This window comes from Mustela lutreola, chromosome 10, assembly GCF_030435805.1.
Source record: "Mustela lutreola isolate mMusLut2 chromosome 10, mMusLut2.pri, whole genome shotgun sequence".
Classification (NCBI taxonomy): domain Eukaryota; kingdom Metazoa; phylum Chordata; class Mammalia; order Carnivora; family Mustelidae; genus Mustela; species Mustela lutreola.
The window spans coordinates 34,708,599-34,723,485 of record NC_081299.1 but is presented as its reverse complement, the minus strand read 5'-3'; the positions used below and the strand labels follow the sequence as shown (position 1 = coordinate 34,723,485).

The following is a 14,887-nucleotide window of genomic DNA, read 5'->3' as shown; positions in this document are numbered from 1 at the left end:
ATGTGAGAAGTGTGCTTCAGGGAGCGTCCACGTACAGGTTTGCCTCCTTTTCCAGCCCGCAGGAGTGAGAATACATTTGGCGAGTTGCTATTACAAGGAGGAGACCAGTGTCAAGGATCTTCCTGATCAACTGCCTTCTATCTCTGATTCCTGTACATCTCCTTACCTCTTTCATCACAGCCTGTTTAAAGCCCACTGTTGAAACACAAAAAAAGCACATTTTATACACGATTTCTTTGAAAAGAGCCAGTTGATAAAGGAATGAATGTTATGTGCTCTGGTAGTGTATGTACTGCTCAATTAAGAATGACTGTAGCGTAGGGCGCCTGGGTGGTTCAGTAGGTTAAAGCCTCTGCCTTCAGCTCATGTCATGATCCCAGCGTCCTGGGATCAAGCCCCGCATCAGGCTCTCTGCTCAGCTGGAACCTGCTTCCCTCTTTTCTCTGCCTGCCTCTCTGCTTACTTGTGATCTGTCAAAAAAATAAATAAAATCTTTAAAAAAACTTAAAAAAAAAATGAATGACTGTAGTGTAGGGTACCTGGGTGGCTCAGTGGGTTAAGGTATCTGCCTTAGGCTCAGGTCATGATCTCAGGGTCCTGGGATTGAGCCCTGTATCCGGCTTTCTGCTCAGCAGGGAGCCTGCTTTCCCCTTCTCTTTCTGCCTGCCTCTCTGCCTACTTGTGATCTCTGTCTGTCAAATAAATAAAATCTTTAAAAAAAAAAAAAGACTATAGCGTCTTCCATGGGAGTCTGCTCTTCAAGGCCAGGAATCCAACCCACCTGTATGTGGGCCCCTGAGGGAAGCACCGACCACCACCCCCGGCACCCGAGGGGAGAGGGTGCCAGGCCATGCCAGGGCAGACATGGAGTTTCTGAGGGTCAGGCAAACTGGGCCATTAGAAAGGAGTGTTCCCGGGTGCCTGGGTGGCTCAGTGGGTTAAGCCACTGCCTTCGGCTTAGGTCATGATCTCAGAGTCCTGGGATTGAGTCCCACATCGGGCTCCCTGCTCAGCAGGGAGCCTGCTTCCCTCTCTCTCTCTCTGCCTGCCTCTCCATCTACTTGTGATTTCTCTCTGTCAAATAAATAAATAAAATCTTAAAAAAAAAAAAAAAAAGAAAGGAGTGTTCCCCAATGACTTCCTATTTAAACAAACAACTACGGCAGACTGTAAATAAAACGAACAGTGAATAAAGTGTGGCAGTTGAAGTATATAATTTCAGGGAAATAACATATATTTTAAGAATATTCAGCAGACTTTTATTTTAAACTCTCCTTTGACATCAGAGTCTTGTGACTGTTGTTCAATGAAGTCACATGGAGAGGTGGACTCTTACATAGCCAGAAATCACATGAAGTCACATGGAGAGGTGGCCTCTTTACATAGCCACATCCCTGCTGATATGGGTTAGCTCAGAAGAGGAAAGTAAAGGCACAAGGTTCTATGGCACCAAAGGTGTAGTTTTTTTTTTTTTTTTTTTTTAGATTTTATTTATTTATTTGTCAGACAGACAGAGGGAGAGAGAGCGAGTGAGCACAGGCAGACAGAGAGGCAGGCAGAGGCAGAGGGAGAAGCAGGCTCCATGCCGATCAAGGAGCCCGATGCGGGACTCGATCCCAGAACCCTGGGATCATGACCTGAGCTGAAGGCAGCTGCTTAACCAACTGAGCCACCCAGGCGTCCCGCAAAGGTGTAGTTTTAAAAATGAGATCTTAGGGTGTCTGGGTAGCTCAGTGGGTTAAAGCCTCTGCCTTTGGCTCAGGACCCTGGGGGGCTCTCTGCTCAGCAGGGAGCCTGCTTCCCTTCCCCTCTCCGTGACTGCCTCTCTGCCTACTTGTGATCTCTGTCAAATTAAAAAAAAAATTAGAAAATGAGATCTTATGGTATTAGCATGACCCTGAAAAGGGTATGAAGAAAACATAATTATTTTTTATGGTAATAATAATATTGTCCATCCTCAGGTTTTTGACTGTTTCTCAAAAGTGGTAAAAATGTTAAAAGTCTTGTTTCTGTAATACTGGAGAGAAAGGACAGTGTGGTGGTGAGGACTTGGTTGATGGGGTCAGCCTGCCTGGGTATGACCCACAACTTTCCCACTTACTGTCTCTGAGACTTTTGGTGGGCTATTCAATTGTTCTGTGCCTCAGTTTCCTCACCTGAAAACTGGGAATGATAATAGTACCTACCTCTCAGGATTGTTCTGAGGACTGTGTGACACGATTGCAGAGCTTAAAACCATGCCCGGCACACAGTCCTCACCAGTCACTGGTAGCGATGACTAGTTGTCATTCCTGGTATTATGACTGCTGAGTCAAAGCTCTAGGGGTGCCTGGGTGGCTCAATGGGTTAAAGCCTCTGCCTTTAGCTCAGGTCATGATCCCAGGGTCCTGGGATTGAGCCCCACGTCGGGCTCTCTGCTCTCTCCTCCTCCCTCTTTCTGCCTGACTCTCTGCCTACTTGTGATCTGTCTGTCAAATAAATAAATAAAATCTTAAAAAAAAAAAAAAAAAAGCTCTAGCCGGACAGGGACTTCGTTTCATTTGTCACTATACACTCAGTGCCCAGCTCAGTGCCTGCTCTTTTAGTAAATGAATGAATGAAAAATGTAAACCATTTAAAAATAAACCAACAAAGGACATTATCAGAAAGGTGAGAGAACACAAGGGCGCCTGGGTGGCTCTGTTGGTTAAATGTCTGCCTTTGGCCCAGTCATGATCCGTGGGGCCTAGGATGGAGACCAGTGTAGGCCTCTCTATTCAGCCCGGGAGTTGGCTTCTCCCTCTGCCCTTCCCCCCGCTTATGTGCTTGCTTACTCTCTCTATCTTTGTCAAATAAATAAATAAATAAAATCTTGAAAATACAAAGTGAAAAGACAACCCTCAGAAGCCATTCTGGTATCCAGAATATAGAAAGAACTCTTACAATTCAATAGCGAAAAGACAAGCCAATTTCTTTTCTCTTCTTTTCTTTTTTTTTTTTTTAAAGATTTTATTTATTTATTTGACAGAGAGAGATCACAAGTAGGCAGAGAGGCAGGAAAAGTCTCCCTGCTGAGCAGAGAGCCCGATGTGGGGCTCGATCCCAGGACCCTGAGATCATGACCCGAGCTGAAGGCAGTGACTTAACCCACTGAGCCACCCAGGCGTCCAACAAGCCAATTTCTAAAAATGGGCCTAGGACTTGAGACGGTATTTCTCCAAGAAAGAAATATAAATGACCAAGAGGCACCTGACAAGATGTTCAACATCTTTAGTCATTAGGAAAATGCGAACCAAAGCTACAGTGAGGTACCGCCACTCCACCATGCCCTAAGATGGCTGTTAAAAAAAAAAAAAAAAAAAGGACAATGACAAGTGTTGGCAAGGATGTGGAGAAATTAGAACCCTCATATATTGCCAGTAGGAATGGAAACTGGTGCAGCTGCTGTGGAAAACAGTTTGACAATTTCTCGAAAGGCTGGACAGAATTAATCTATGACCTGGTGATTCCACTCCCAGGTATATACCTCGAAGAATTGAAATCACACACTCAAACAAATACAAGTACATGCAAGTTCATAGCAGCACTATTTACAATAGCCAGAGAAGGAGACAGCCCAGATGTCCATCAGTGGGTGACTGGATAGACAATCTGTGGGATATACACACGATGGAGTATTATTCAGCCACAGGAAAGCAGGTACTGGCACACGCTTCCACGTGGATGAAGCTTGAAACCGTGATATGGAGTGAAAGTAGCCAGATGCAAAAGGTACCATATTGCATGACTCCATTTGTATGAAATATCCAGAATAAGTAAATCCATGGAGAGAGAGTAAGGATTCTAGGGTCTGAGGGGAAGGGCCAGGGAGCAAATACATGGTACATGGGGTGATGAAAATGTTCCAGAGCTGGATGGGGTGGTGGTTCACACAACACTGTGGGTAGACTCAGCACCACTGAATTATTCATTTTAAATTGGTTAATTTTGTTATGTGAATCTCACCACAATTTGAAAAAACGCGTTTATGTGGAAAAAAGGAACTAAACCAAATCTGATTAATTTCTTTCTTTTTTAAAGACAATATTTATTTATTTGAGAGAGAGAGCGCACACAAGCAGGGAGAGGGTAGAGGGAGAGAGAGAATCCCAAGCAGACTCTCCACCGAGCGTGGAGCCTGATGTGGGGCTCCATTTCACAACCCTGAGATCACAACCTGAGCCCAAATCAAGAGTCAGATGCTCAACTGACTGAGCCAACAAGGTGCCCCAAGTCTGTGATTAATTTCTAAGTAGATCATACTCCTTAGTATTAGGAAGCCACGTAACCTTGAACCCTAAGAAAAATTAACAATGACATTCTTGTCCATTGTCAGTCTCTCTCCAGGTCTTTGAGGGGCAGGGGAAGAGATATCACACATTCAAAGACTTGCCCATGTCTGTCCTGTCACTTAGGACCACTGTTTCCCTGAAGTAACATTTCTAGAGGATTCTACTAGGTTAGTGTGGTACAGTTTGCTCAGCCATTAATGCTGCTATTGTACTTTGTGGCTGATAAACCACACTTGAAACTTCACTACACAAAACACGATCATTTTATTAGCAAGTCAAATTAATCCTAGGTTCTAGGTCAATTAGACAAAAATGTTATTCCCCAAGTGACCATTTTTGCAAATTCACAAGCATTTCCATTTTATCATAAATTTGTTTCTTATCCCTACGTGTTCATTTCTTAGCAATTTTTATGAGATGGTATAGTGATTTTTTTTTTTTTTTGAGATGGTACAGTGGTTTTAAGATATGTCCACAAAAATTTTGCCTGTTTTCTCTTAAGGAGTGAGCCCATTTTCTCCCCCACCCTCAATGAACAGGGTAAACAGAAGTGACAGTGTGCAACTTCTGAGATTAGATAATAAAAAGTAGTGGGGCCTCCTCTTTGCCTGCTCTCAGATCACTCTGGGAGAAGCCAGCTGCTCTGTTGTGAGGACAGTCAAGCAGCCTGTGGAGAGGCCCACGTGGTGAAGACTCAAGGCTTCCTGTCAACACCCAGCTGTAACTCACGAGGTGTGTGAGTGAGCTACTTTGGAAGCGGGTCCTCCAGGACCCGTCACACCTTCAGATGACCTCAGCCCTTTGAGATATCTGGAGCTAAAACCACTCAGTTAAGGTTCCCAGATTTCTGACCCATAAAAACTGTGTGAGAGGGGTGCCTGGGTGGCTCAGTGGGTTAAGCCACTGCCTTCGGCTCAGGTCATGATCTCGGGGTCCTGGGATCAAGTCCCGCATGAGGCTCTCTGCTCAGCAGGGGGCCTCTTCCCTTCCTCTCTGCCTGCCTCTCTGCCTGCTTGTGATAGCTCTCTGTCAAATAAATAAATAAAATCTTAAAAAAAAAAAACTGTGTGAGATAATAAATGTTTCTTTTGGAGGGTGCCTGGGTGGCTCAGTTGTTTAAGGATCTACCTTCAGCTCAGGTCATGGTCTCAGGGTCCTGGGATCGAGTCCCTCAGCAGGCTCCCTGATTCTCCCTCTTTCTCTGTACTCTCTCTCTCTCTCTCAAATCAATAAATAAAAATCTTAAAAAAAAATTTTTTTTAGCCACTAAGTTTTAAGGTAATTTGTTATATAGCAATGGATAATGAATACAGATGGATTGATTAAACAGCTTTTGTAGATTACTGCAAAGTTGGAATATAACAACTTTCATTTTGTCTTCAAAGCAGCATTTTGAGGAATTGAGGAATTTTGAGGAATCATCTTTCTCTGCCCAGGTTCTGTAGCTGCTGTGGCAGGGAAGGGGGACACGGTGGGGGGACGCTGCTGGACGTCACCCTTCTGCATGGCCTAGCCAGCCCATCCTTGAGAAGAGGGGATGGGGACAGGTGGGACAAAGAAAGAGAGACCAAGCGCTAGAGAAGGAGGGGCCGACAAAGGGCAGATAGGGGTGAAGGCCCAGGGAAATCTGAAGTCCTGGCTTCTCCCAGCTCTCTTAGGTCCTACTAATACAACCAATACTTTATACTTTACAAATATTTAAAAGAAATGTGTGGTCAGGGCGCCTGGGTGGCTCAGTGGGTTAAGCCGCTGCCTTCGGCTCAGGTCATGATCTTGCGTCCTGGGATCGAGTCCCACATGGTGCTCTCTGCTCAGCAGGGAGCCTGCTTCCTCCTCTCTCTCTCTCTGCCTGCCTCTCCAACTACTTGTGATTTCTCTCTGTCAAATAAATAAATAAAATCTTAAAAAAAAAAAAAAGAAATGTGTGGTCAGTAAATTAGTAATTTGGTGAATTGGGCACTCAGCAAATTGGTCGTTTGGCTAATTGATTTTTGGCAGGCATATCTTTGGCAAATTAATTTGCAATGATTGATCTGCTTCTAATTAAGTCATACATAGTAATTTTTATGATCCTAAGATAATTAATTGATAAAAAATACCAATATATTTACACACACATATGTATTTCAAATTCCCAACAGAACTCATTAATTTCTTCTGCAAAACTCGCTGTGACTTTGACCTTTCTCTTGTCTAGGAAGGGAGACCAGTGAGCGATCCCTTCTGTGGCTTTCGACTGCTCGTCATGATTAAGTCCCTGCCTGCCACCAGTTCCTGGAATAGCAATCCTCCCTGGGAGGAAACTGCCATTTTTCACTTCACAGAAATCATAAATGGAGATAAATTCCAGGCAGGGCCACTTTGAAGAAGGCCTCCCTTAATTTTAATTTTGGCTCTCTAATGTTAAATGGGATGATCATTAAAAGAAATTCTAAAGTCTTAATTCTAGGGGAAAAAAAAAAACCTGAGAAATTAGTGGACATCAGTACCCTTTGCCTGGTTATTTCTACTTCAAAGTGAACAGGCAAAGAATGGACAGCCAGAATCCCCTGCCCTGAGGACTGGAAAACAGGAAAACTGACGCACAGGGTTCTCTTCCAATCTTTCAGAAGAGAAAAGTTGCCGCGTGGAACCATACTAGAGCCTGAGGGGAAAGGAAAAATCAGGACTAGCCTCTCGTTCCAGCTGTTGTCCCCAGCTGTCTTCCTGGTGGGCCCCTGATAATAGGGAGCTGAGATAACCCATCTCTGCTGTGTCCTGTTGTAACATTTGACCCACATACTACATGAGAGTAAAATAGTGATCATTTTATGACACTAAATTTGGAGCAGTTTGTCAGAAGCAATAGGCGACCAGAGCATCCACTCTGTGTGTGTGTGGCCTTCCTGTCTCTTACCTTTTCCTCCAGGAAACTTTCCTTTTTTTCTCCCCCTCCAAACTCTCTTCCTTGGCCCTAAGAACTCTCAAGAAATAAAAGATCATTTGATACATACGGCTTCCACCTAGCCACCTGGGCTGAACAAACCAGTTATTTCAAATTCTAATTCCAATATGATGACTGTCGTATAAGCTTGGATATATACAAGATTCACTCATCTCCATTCACTCATTCGACAAATAGCTAAGAGGCTGCTTTTGCTGGTACTGTGTGGGCACCAGGGGTCCAGTAGTAGACAAAGATGATGAAGTCTCACGTCTCAGGGGGGCTGACTTTCTTTCTTTTTTTTTTTTTTTTTTAAAGATTTTATTTATTTATTTGACAGAGAGAGATTACATGTAGGCAGAGAGGCAGGCAGAGAGAGAGAGAGGAGGAAGCAGGCTACCCGCTGAGCAGAGAGCCCGATGCGGGACTCGATCCCAGAACTCTGGGATCATGACCCGAGCTGAAGGCAGCGGCCTAACCCACTGAGCCACCCAGGCGCCCCGGGGGCTGACTTTCTTACTGTAGAGCACAGACACTAGACAAGCAAATGAATGAACAAGGTAATCTGAAAGAGGTTAAGTGCAGTGATGGAGCATGTTGGAGAGAGCCCGAGGGCGGGCAATGGAGGAGAACTGGGGACACGTTAAAGAGTGTGGTCCGAGGCCTCTCTCTGAGGTGATGTCTGAGCTAAAGTTTGAGAAGTTGTCCATCAATCCAAGGCCTGGGGGAAAAGCCTTCCAGAAGCTTTGCTGGACATGGCAGGTGTGTAGAGTTTTGTGCAGGTGCAAGGGAAAGCTATTTTTTTGAAATGATTGTTCTGGCTGCAATGGAAGAGTGGCTTATAGGCGGCCAGGATAGAAGCGGAAGTTAGCAGAAAGGATGGGAGGTTAGCCGTGGGCGATCATGGTGGCAGTGGGGACAGAGAGATGGAAGTAGGGACAGTGCAGAGAGGACTCAGTAAGGGTGGACAGGGTGGCAGGTGAGAGAAAGTAGATCATTTGGTACTAGTTCTACACTTTTTACTGGAGCAGTTGCGTTGGCGGTGGCACCTTTTACTGAAAATAGGAGATAGGGTAGGATTTGGGAAGAAAACTAAGAGTTCTGTTTTGCCTATAAATTTCAGATGTCTGGGGAGATTTTGGGGGAAAGATTGTGCCAGAGACACAGTCTGGTACCTGAATATTTAACATAGATGTGGTGTGTAAAGCTGGGAACTAGACAAAAATCATGTGGACAGAAGGTGTGGGTAAAGAGATGAGAAGTAGGCTGACCCAACAGTCGGGTAGAAATAGGAGAAAGTAGCAAAGCGAGTCTAACAAACATGGCAGACCCAGCTTGAGGGAGGAAAACTGAAAGTTGTATCACAGAGCCCCAGAGAAGAAAACCAGTTGCCTTGGGCCAGTTGGGTCAAAAGTAGCTGAGAGATCAGGTAGGAAGAAAATGGAAAAATGAGTAGCTGGAGGGGAACTTGGGGTCAAGGAGGAGTTTGCACCCTTAAATGCTATCATTTAATTTAATTTGGGGAGGCAGGTCTCTTAAATCTCCTTTAATCCATAGATGAAAGCCCCCAAGGAAGGGCTCTTTTTTTTTTTTAAGATGGGAGATACAGAACAGATTTGCATGTCACTGGAGATGATCCTCTAGAGAGAAAGAGAGGCTCTGTTTATGAGAGGGTTTTATGAATGTGTTTCAGAGAATAAGAAAAAGCAGGAGAGTGGGCATGCAGTAGGAGCAGGGACACTCAGTTGAAATGGAAAAGAGGGCAGAGAACATGGGTCATAGGCCAGGCAGGTTAGCAGATTCGGAGGTGGGGAGGTAGAGTTCTCAATGAAAAAAGAGGTGAAGCCGTCACCTGGCTCCAGCTCCGCTGACCCCCACTGCAAGGGAAGGAGTCACTTTGCCTCCTAAGCCTCTCCACCCCCTTGTCACTGGACTCTCCCTGGGAATTCTACCTTCCCTGCAGCCTTCTCGGGAGAGTGATGTCAACTACCCCCAGCCTCCTTCCCCTCCTCCTTCTGAACTATTCCTTTTCCTTCTCAATACAAACACAAGCAACCCTCCCACCCCCAGCCCCAGTGCTTGGCATAGTACTTGGCACACTGCAGATGTTCAATCAATATTTGTTTTTTTTTTTTTTTTTTTTTTTTTTTAAAGATTTTATTTATTTATTTGACAGTAGATGGAGAGGCAGGCAGAGAGAGAGAGAGAGGGAAGCAGGCTCCTTGCTGAGTAGAGAGCCTGATGCGGGACTCGATCCCAGGACCCTGAGATCATGACCTGAGCCGAAGGCAGCGGCTTAAACCACTGAGCCACCCAGGCGCCCCAATATTTGTTTTTTAAAAACAAACCAACCCTGACCTGTTACGCTCTACCACCCACCCCTGGCTTCTCTTCCATGACTGTTGCCATCACCCTGGGGGAACTTTAGCTTGTTTTTGCAATTTGGTGTCCTCCAACTCAGAGAAATTCCTCTCTGATCCTCTCTGTCTGGTCGACACTGTTAGAACCACATCTGAGACCTGTCAGACCTTCCCTCTCCTGCCTTGGGAGGATTTTCAGTGGGAGCCCACCCGGTTTTCTCTCCCTGAGCTTCCTTCCGTTCTGCCCAGCCTGTGGAATAGCTCCCCCTAGTGGACAACTGCACACACACGCTCTATTTCCCAGTTGCACCAAGACACTTTGAAGTCCCTGGTGAAAGAGTGTAATTCCTTCATTCACCAGACATCTCTTGAGTACCTGCTATGAGTCTGGTCTACCCGAAATGCTCTTGGAGCTCATAGTTTCACTGTTATCACAGGAGGAGACAACAAACCAAAAAGGCAGTGAGAGGGGTGCCTGTGTGGCTCAGTGGGTTGAAGCCTCTGCCTTTGGCTCGGGTCATGATCCCAGGGTTCTGGGATCAACCCCCCACATCCCGCTTTCTGCTCAGCAGGGAGCCTGCTTCCTCCTCTCTCTCTGCCTGCTTCTCTGCCTACTTGTGATCTCTGTCTGTCAAATGAATAAATAAAATCTTAAAAAAAAAATAGAATAAGATCCTGATTAAAAAAAAAAAAAAAGGCAGTGAGAAAGCGACACGCTTCTCTGCCTCTTTCAGGATTCAGGGTGTATAGGCAGAACTCCCTCCCTCTCTCCCTCAACAACTATGCAACAAGGACCTACCTTATGCCGGAGACTGGTCTGAGAACATAAGGTCAGAAGTGGTAAGAAGTGCACTGAGGGGTGCCTGGGTGGCTCAGTGGGTGAAAGCCTCTGCCTTCAGCTCATGTCATGATCCTGGAATCCCAGGATCCACCCCCCTCCCCGCATTAGGCTCTCTGCTCAGTGGGAAGCCTGCTTCTCCCTCTCCCACTCCCCCTGCTTGTGTTCCCTCTCTTGCTGTGCCTCTCTCGTTAAATAAATAAATAAAATTAAAAAAAACAAAAAGGAAAGGGCGCCTGGGTGGCTCAGTGGGTTAAAGCCTCTGCTTTCAGCTCAGGTCATGATCCCAGCATCCTGGGATCGATCCCCCACATGGGGCTTTCTGCTCAGTGGGGAGCCTGCTTCCTCCTCTCTCTCTGCCTGCTTCTCTGCCTACTTGTGATCTCTCAAATAAATAAATAAAATCTTAAAAAAAATAAAAAAAGGAAAAAAGAGAATTGCCTGTAACTGTGCTGTGCATTCTGGAGAAGACTGCTCCATGGCTGGGGGGACCCCGGAAGGGAGGTGCAGGGTGGTACAAAGGAAGGAGGGCTGACATCTGGGCAGGGCTGAAAGGCAGGAGAGGGACAGCCTTGGAGAAAAAGACATAAGCTAAGAAGTGATGATGAGTAGGAGTGGTCATGTGAGCCCCATGGAGGTGGTGGCAGGGAGGGAGGCTCAGTGCCACCAAGCAGTCTTTTTGGGCCATTTGACTATGTTTCCTAACATGAGTCTACTGCCAGATCACTGCTGCGCCACTCGCACTCTATCCCGCACTCCATCCCCAGCTCCAGTGCAGTGACAGCTCTCTGCTGCTGGGTCTAACCTTTATTCAGGTCCCTCCACTACCCTACCCTTCACTGCTGACCCCTCCCCGGCTAGGAGACACTCCTCCAGCTTATATATATTTTTAATTTTTATTATTTTTTGAGTTTTTTTTTTTTAAATTTATTTGTTTGACAGACAGAGATCACAAGTAGGCAGAGAGGCAGGCAGAGAGAGAGAGGGAGAAGCAGGCTTCCTGCTGAGCAGAGAGCCCAATGCAGGGGGATTCCGGGATTATGACCTGAGCTGAAGGCAGAGGCTTTAACCCATTGAGCCACCCAGGCACCCCAGCTTGTAATATTTTAACACAGCATTACTTCTCACCACACAAGGTCCACTTTCCCAAGCACATCTGCAGGGGTCCAAAAACTAAACAAATGGCAATGCTGCTGCAGGAAAAACAGACCGACATCAATTTCAACACTGCCTCTGAAAAACAATTGATATTTGAAGTCCCCCTCTGGACCTTGGCTGGTCTTCCCCAGGATCTCACATGCACACCTGAACCCTGGTACCTGCCTGCTCCTTCTGCCCCTCCCAGGCTTCCCGGATCTGGGGCTCTACCCACCTGCCATTTTGGACACGGAAATCCTGATATTTACGAACGTCCACACATACCTACTTCATGGACCTCTGTGTCTCAGCCTCCTCAGCCCTGCCCATTCCCCTGTCCATAGGCTACCTCATTCCCCACATCCAGGCACTTCCCAATCCTGTCCATTCCTTCTTCCCAGGGCCTCTGTATTTGGCTAGATGGTGACATTCTTACTTTGTTGTCTGACCAGCACGCAAGGCCTTCCAACTGGCTTCCAGACTTGGGTTTCCCTGTGATTCTGATCTGGTGTGGACACTGCCACCCAGGTAACCTCCTGGACAGAGTGCCCACGACTCCATCTGGCATTCAAGGTGCTCCTCAGTCTGGTCCTGGCCTATTCTTCTAGGTCTTCCTGGGCTAAGACATCTACCAAACTTCCACTAAATGATCTACCTGTCATTCCTCTGATACATCTTGTACTTCTGTATGTCTGGGCCTTTAGTTTATACCATTCCTCTTTCCAGAATGCCCTCCTCTGCTCCTTTCCACTTTCCCAACTCCTTCCCATACTCTAAGGTCAGCTCAGACACTACCTTCTCAGCAAACCCTTCTCTGCTCCCTCCTGTTGAAAACAGAATCTTCCTTCTCTGAACCACTATAGGAACAGGGAAGGAAACAACATCCTATAAACACCTGCCATGGGCTCATGTTAAAATCATATGCTTAGGGGCGCCTGGGTGGCTCAGTGGGTTAAGCCTCTGCCTTTGGCTCAGGTCATGGTCTCAGGGTCCTGGGATGGAGCCCTGCATCGGGCTCTCTGCTCAGCAGGGAGCCTGCTTCCTTTCCTCTCTCTCTCTGCCTACTTGTGATCTCTGTCTGTCAAATAAATAAATAAAATCTTTAAAAAAAAAAAAAAAGCATACACTTTGGGGACACCTGGATGGCACAGTTGGTTAAGCATCTAGCTAGTTTTGGCTGAGGTCCTGATCTCAGGGTCATGAGATCGAGCCCCATGTTGGGCTCCATGCTCAGCCTTGAGTCCACTTAAGACTCTTTCTCCCTTTCCCCCTGCCCCCCCCATGGATATGCATGCATTCCCTTTCTCTCAAATACATAAATAAATCATTTTTTTTTTTAAAGGCTCACACTAGGGCAACCCTCTTGGGTCCCCTCCCTTTTCGGGAGCTTTGTACTATTGCTCAATAAACTTTGCTTTGTTGCTCGCAATAAATAAATAAATAAATATAAAATTTTTTTTTTTAATTAAAAAAGATCCCTTAAAAAAAAAAATAAAAACCTATGCTTTGGAGTCAGATCTGGTTTGACTCTGGTTAGCTGCATAACCTTGGGAAGCATACATAATATCTCTGTTCTTTGATGTTCTTTGATGCTCACCATTCATTCCTGTGAGCATTTGAATACCTAATACATGCCAGTCTCTGTACTCTTGTTGTTCTTTTGGGAATTAAATGAAATGATGCATAGAAAGTAGCTGGCACAGAGGAGGACTGAATACACACAAACGTATTAATACTACCACTGTCCAGTTTAGTTTCTTTTTTAAAAGATTTTATTTATTTGTCAGAGAGAGAGGACACAAGCAGGGGGAACAGCAGGCAGAGGGAGAGGGAGAAGCAGGCTCCCTGCTGAGTGGAGAGCCCAATATGGTGCTCAGTCCCAGAACTCTGGGATCGTAACCTGAGCCAAAGTGAGACCTTCAACCGACTGAGCCACCCTGGCGTCCCTCCAGTTTAGTTTCTCAGAAGAAGAGTTTTCTGGGTAATTTCTGGTTAGTGGCGAGTACCACATAAGATACAGAACCAGAGGGCGCCTGGGTGGCTCAGTCAGTTAAGCGTCTGCCTTTGGCTCAGGTCATGATCCCAGCCAAGGGCCTGGGACCGGGTACCAAGTCAGGCTCCCAGCTCAGCAGAGAGTCTGCTTTTCTCTCTGCACCCACCCCCCTTGCTCCTGTGCTGTCTCTCTCTCTCTCTCACAAAAATAAAAATAAATACAATCTTTTTTTTTTAATAAATAAAATCTTAAAACAAAACAAAACAAAGACTGGGAACCAGCCAGCGCTGGACCCCGGTGGATCACAGCAAATGTTAAATTACCACGAGGCTGATGTGAAGTACAGAAAGTGACTGTCATTTTCTAAATAACTTGCCAATCAGACGGAACCAGCATCTACCATCTGCCAAGGCTCTCAGGATACCCAGCAAAGTCCTTTGTGACTAAGAGAAAACTGCTTGGAGCTAGTCTGTCTAGTTCTCATGATCAGCTTCTGTACCGTGTGAGTAGGAACAGACCCAGCGGCCCCCCTACCTTCATACTGGACTTCCAGGTGCATCGTGCGCAGCACCTTCAGGACGCACTCCACGATGCTGGGGTGGGTGGTTCCAATGATTGACTGACGAGACAGACAACAGCACAAGGGGGTTACTTAAGATCTAGTACACCTGGAAGAAATGAAGAGCAGGCTGGCCAATGGCTGGGCAGCCTGGCCAAATGGGGAGAGGGAGGGTAATGGTGAGTCAGTTGGGCCCAGGTGGCGACCTGCTAGAGGAGCAGGCACAAGCCGGCTCCCTTGCTGGGGGGAAGGGTGGATACCAGCTAGGGAGAATAGAACTCCTCCAGGATCCTAAATCTTCTCTCCTTCAGGACCTCACCTGATTGGGGAACCCCTCTTTTCTACCTCTTCAATCTCTATGTGTGCATCGGTTCCTGTCCATTGGCATGAACATCCTCAAGCCCACCTACTTTGCACACAATTGTCCTTCAGCTTGATCTTCTCTTGTTATTGCCCTTTTCCTCTCTCCACTCCTAAGCCTCCCAGGAGCCCAGGGGAAGCCACTTCAGCCTCCGTGCCTCCTTTGACAGGCTGCTGCAATTTAACTTCTCCTGCCATGGGACCAACATTCACCCAGACTTTTCATGGGGGGACCGTCTTTCTGTGCTACCTACACTTAGCCTCTCTATGGTATTTGACCCAGCTGGTCATGTTGTCCTTGTCAAAACTCTTTTCCCTTCACTTTCACAGTCCTGGGTTTTTTCCTGTTTCCTTTTAACACCTTACATTGCTCTTTACCAAAAAGGCAGAGTGGCCTATGGAAAGAC

At 46.2% G+C, this 14,887-nt stretch overlaps 1 protein-coding gene across 9 annotated transcripts in view; it reads right to left on the bottom strand.

Moving 5' to 3' along the window:
* ARMH1 (armadillo like helical domain containing 1) overlaps positions 1-14,887 on the bottom strand; it is a 52,489-nt gene that overhangs the window by 13,316 nt on the left and 24,286 nt on the right. For all 9 annotated transcript variants that reach the window (XM_059135547.1, XM_059135540.1, XM_059135548.1 and 6 more), the window contains one exon: positions 14,096-14,180. In XM_059135547.1, the coding sequence (XP_058991530.1) occupies positions 14,096-14,180 (85 nt within the window). The remainder of the gene's footprint in view (positions 1-14,095; positions 14,181-14,887) is intronic.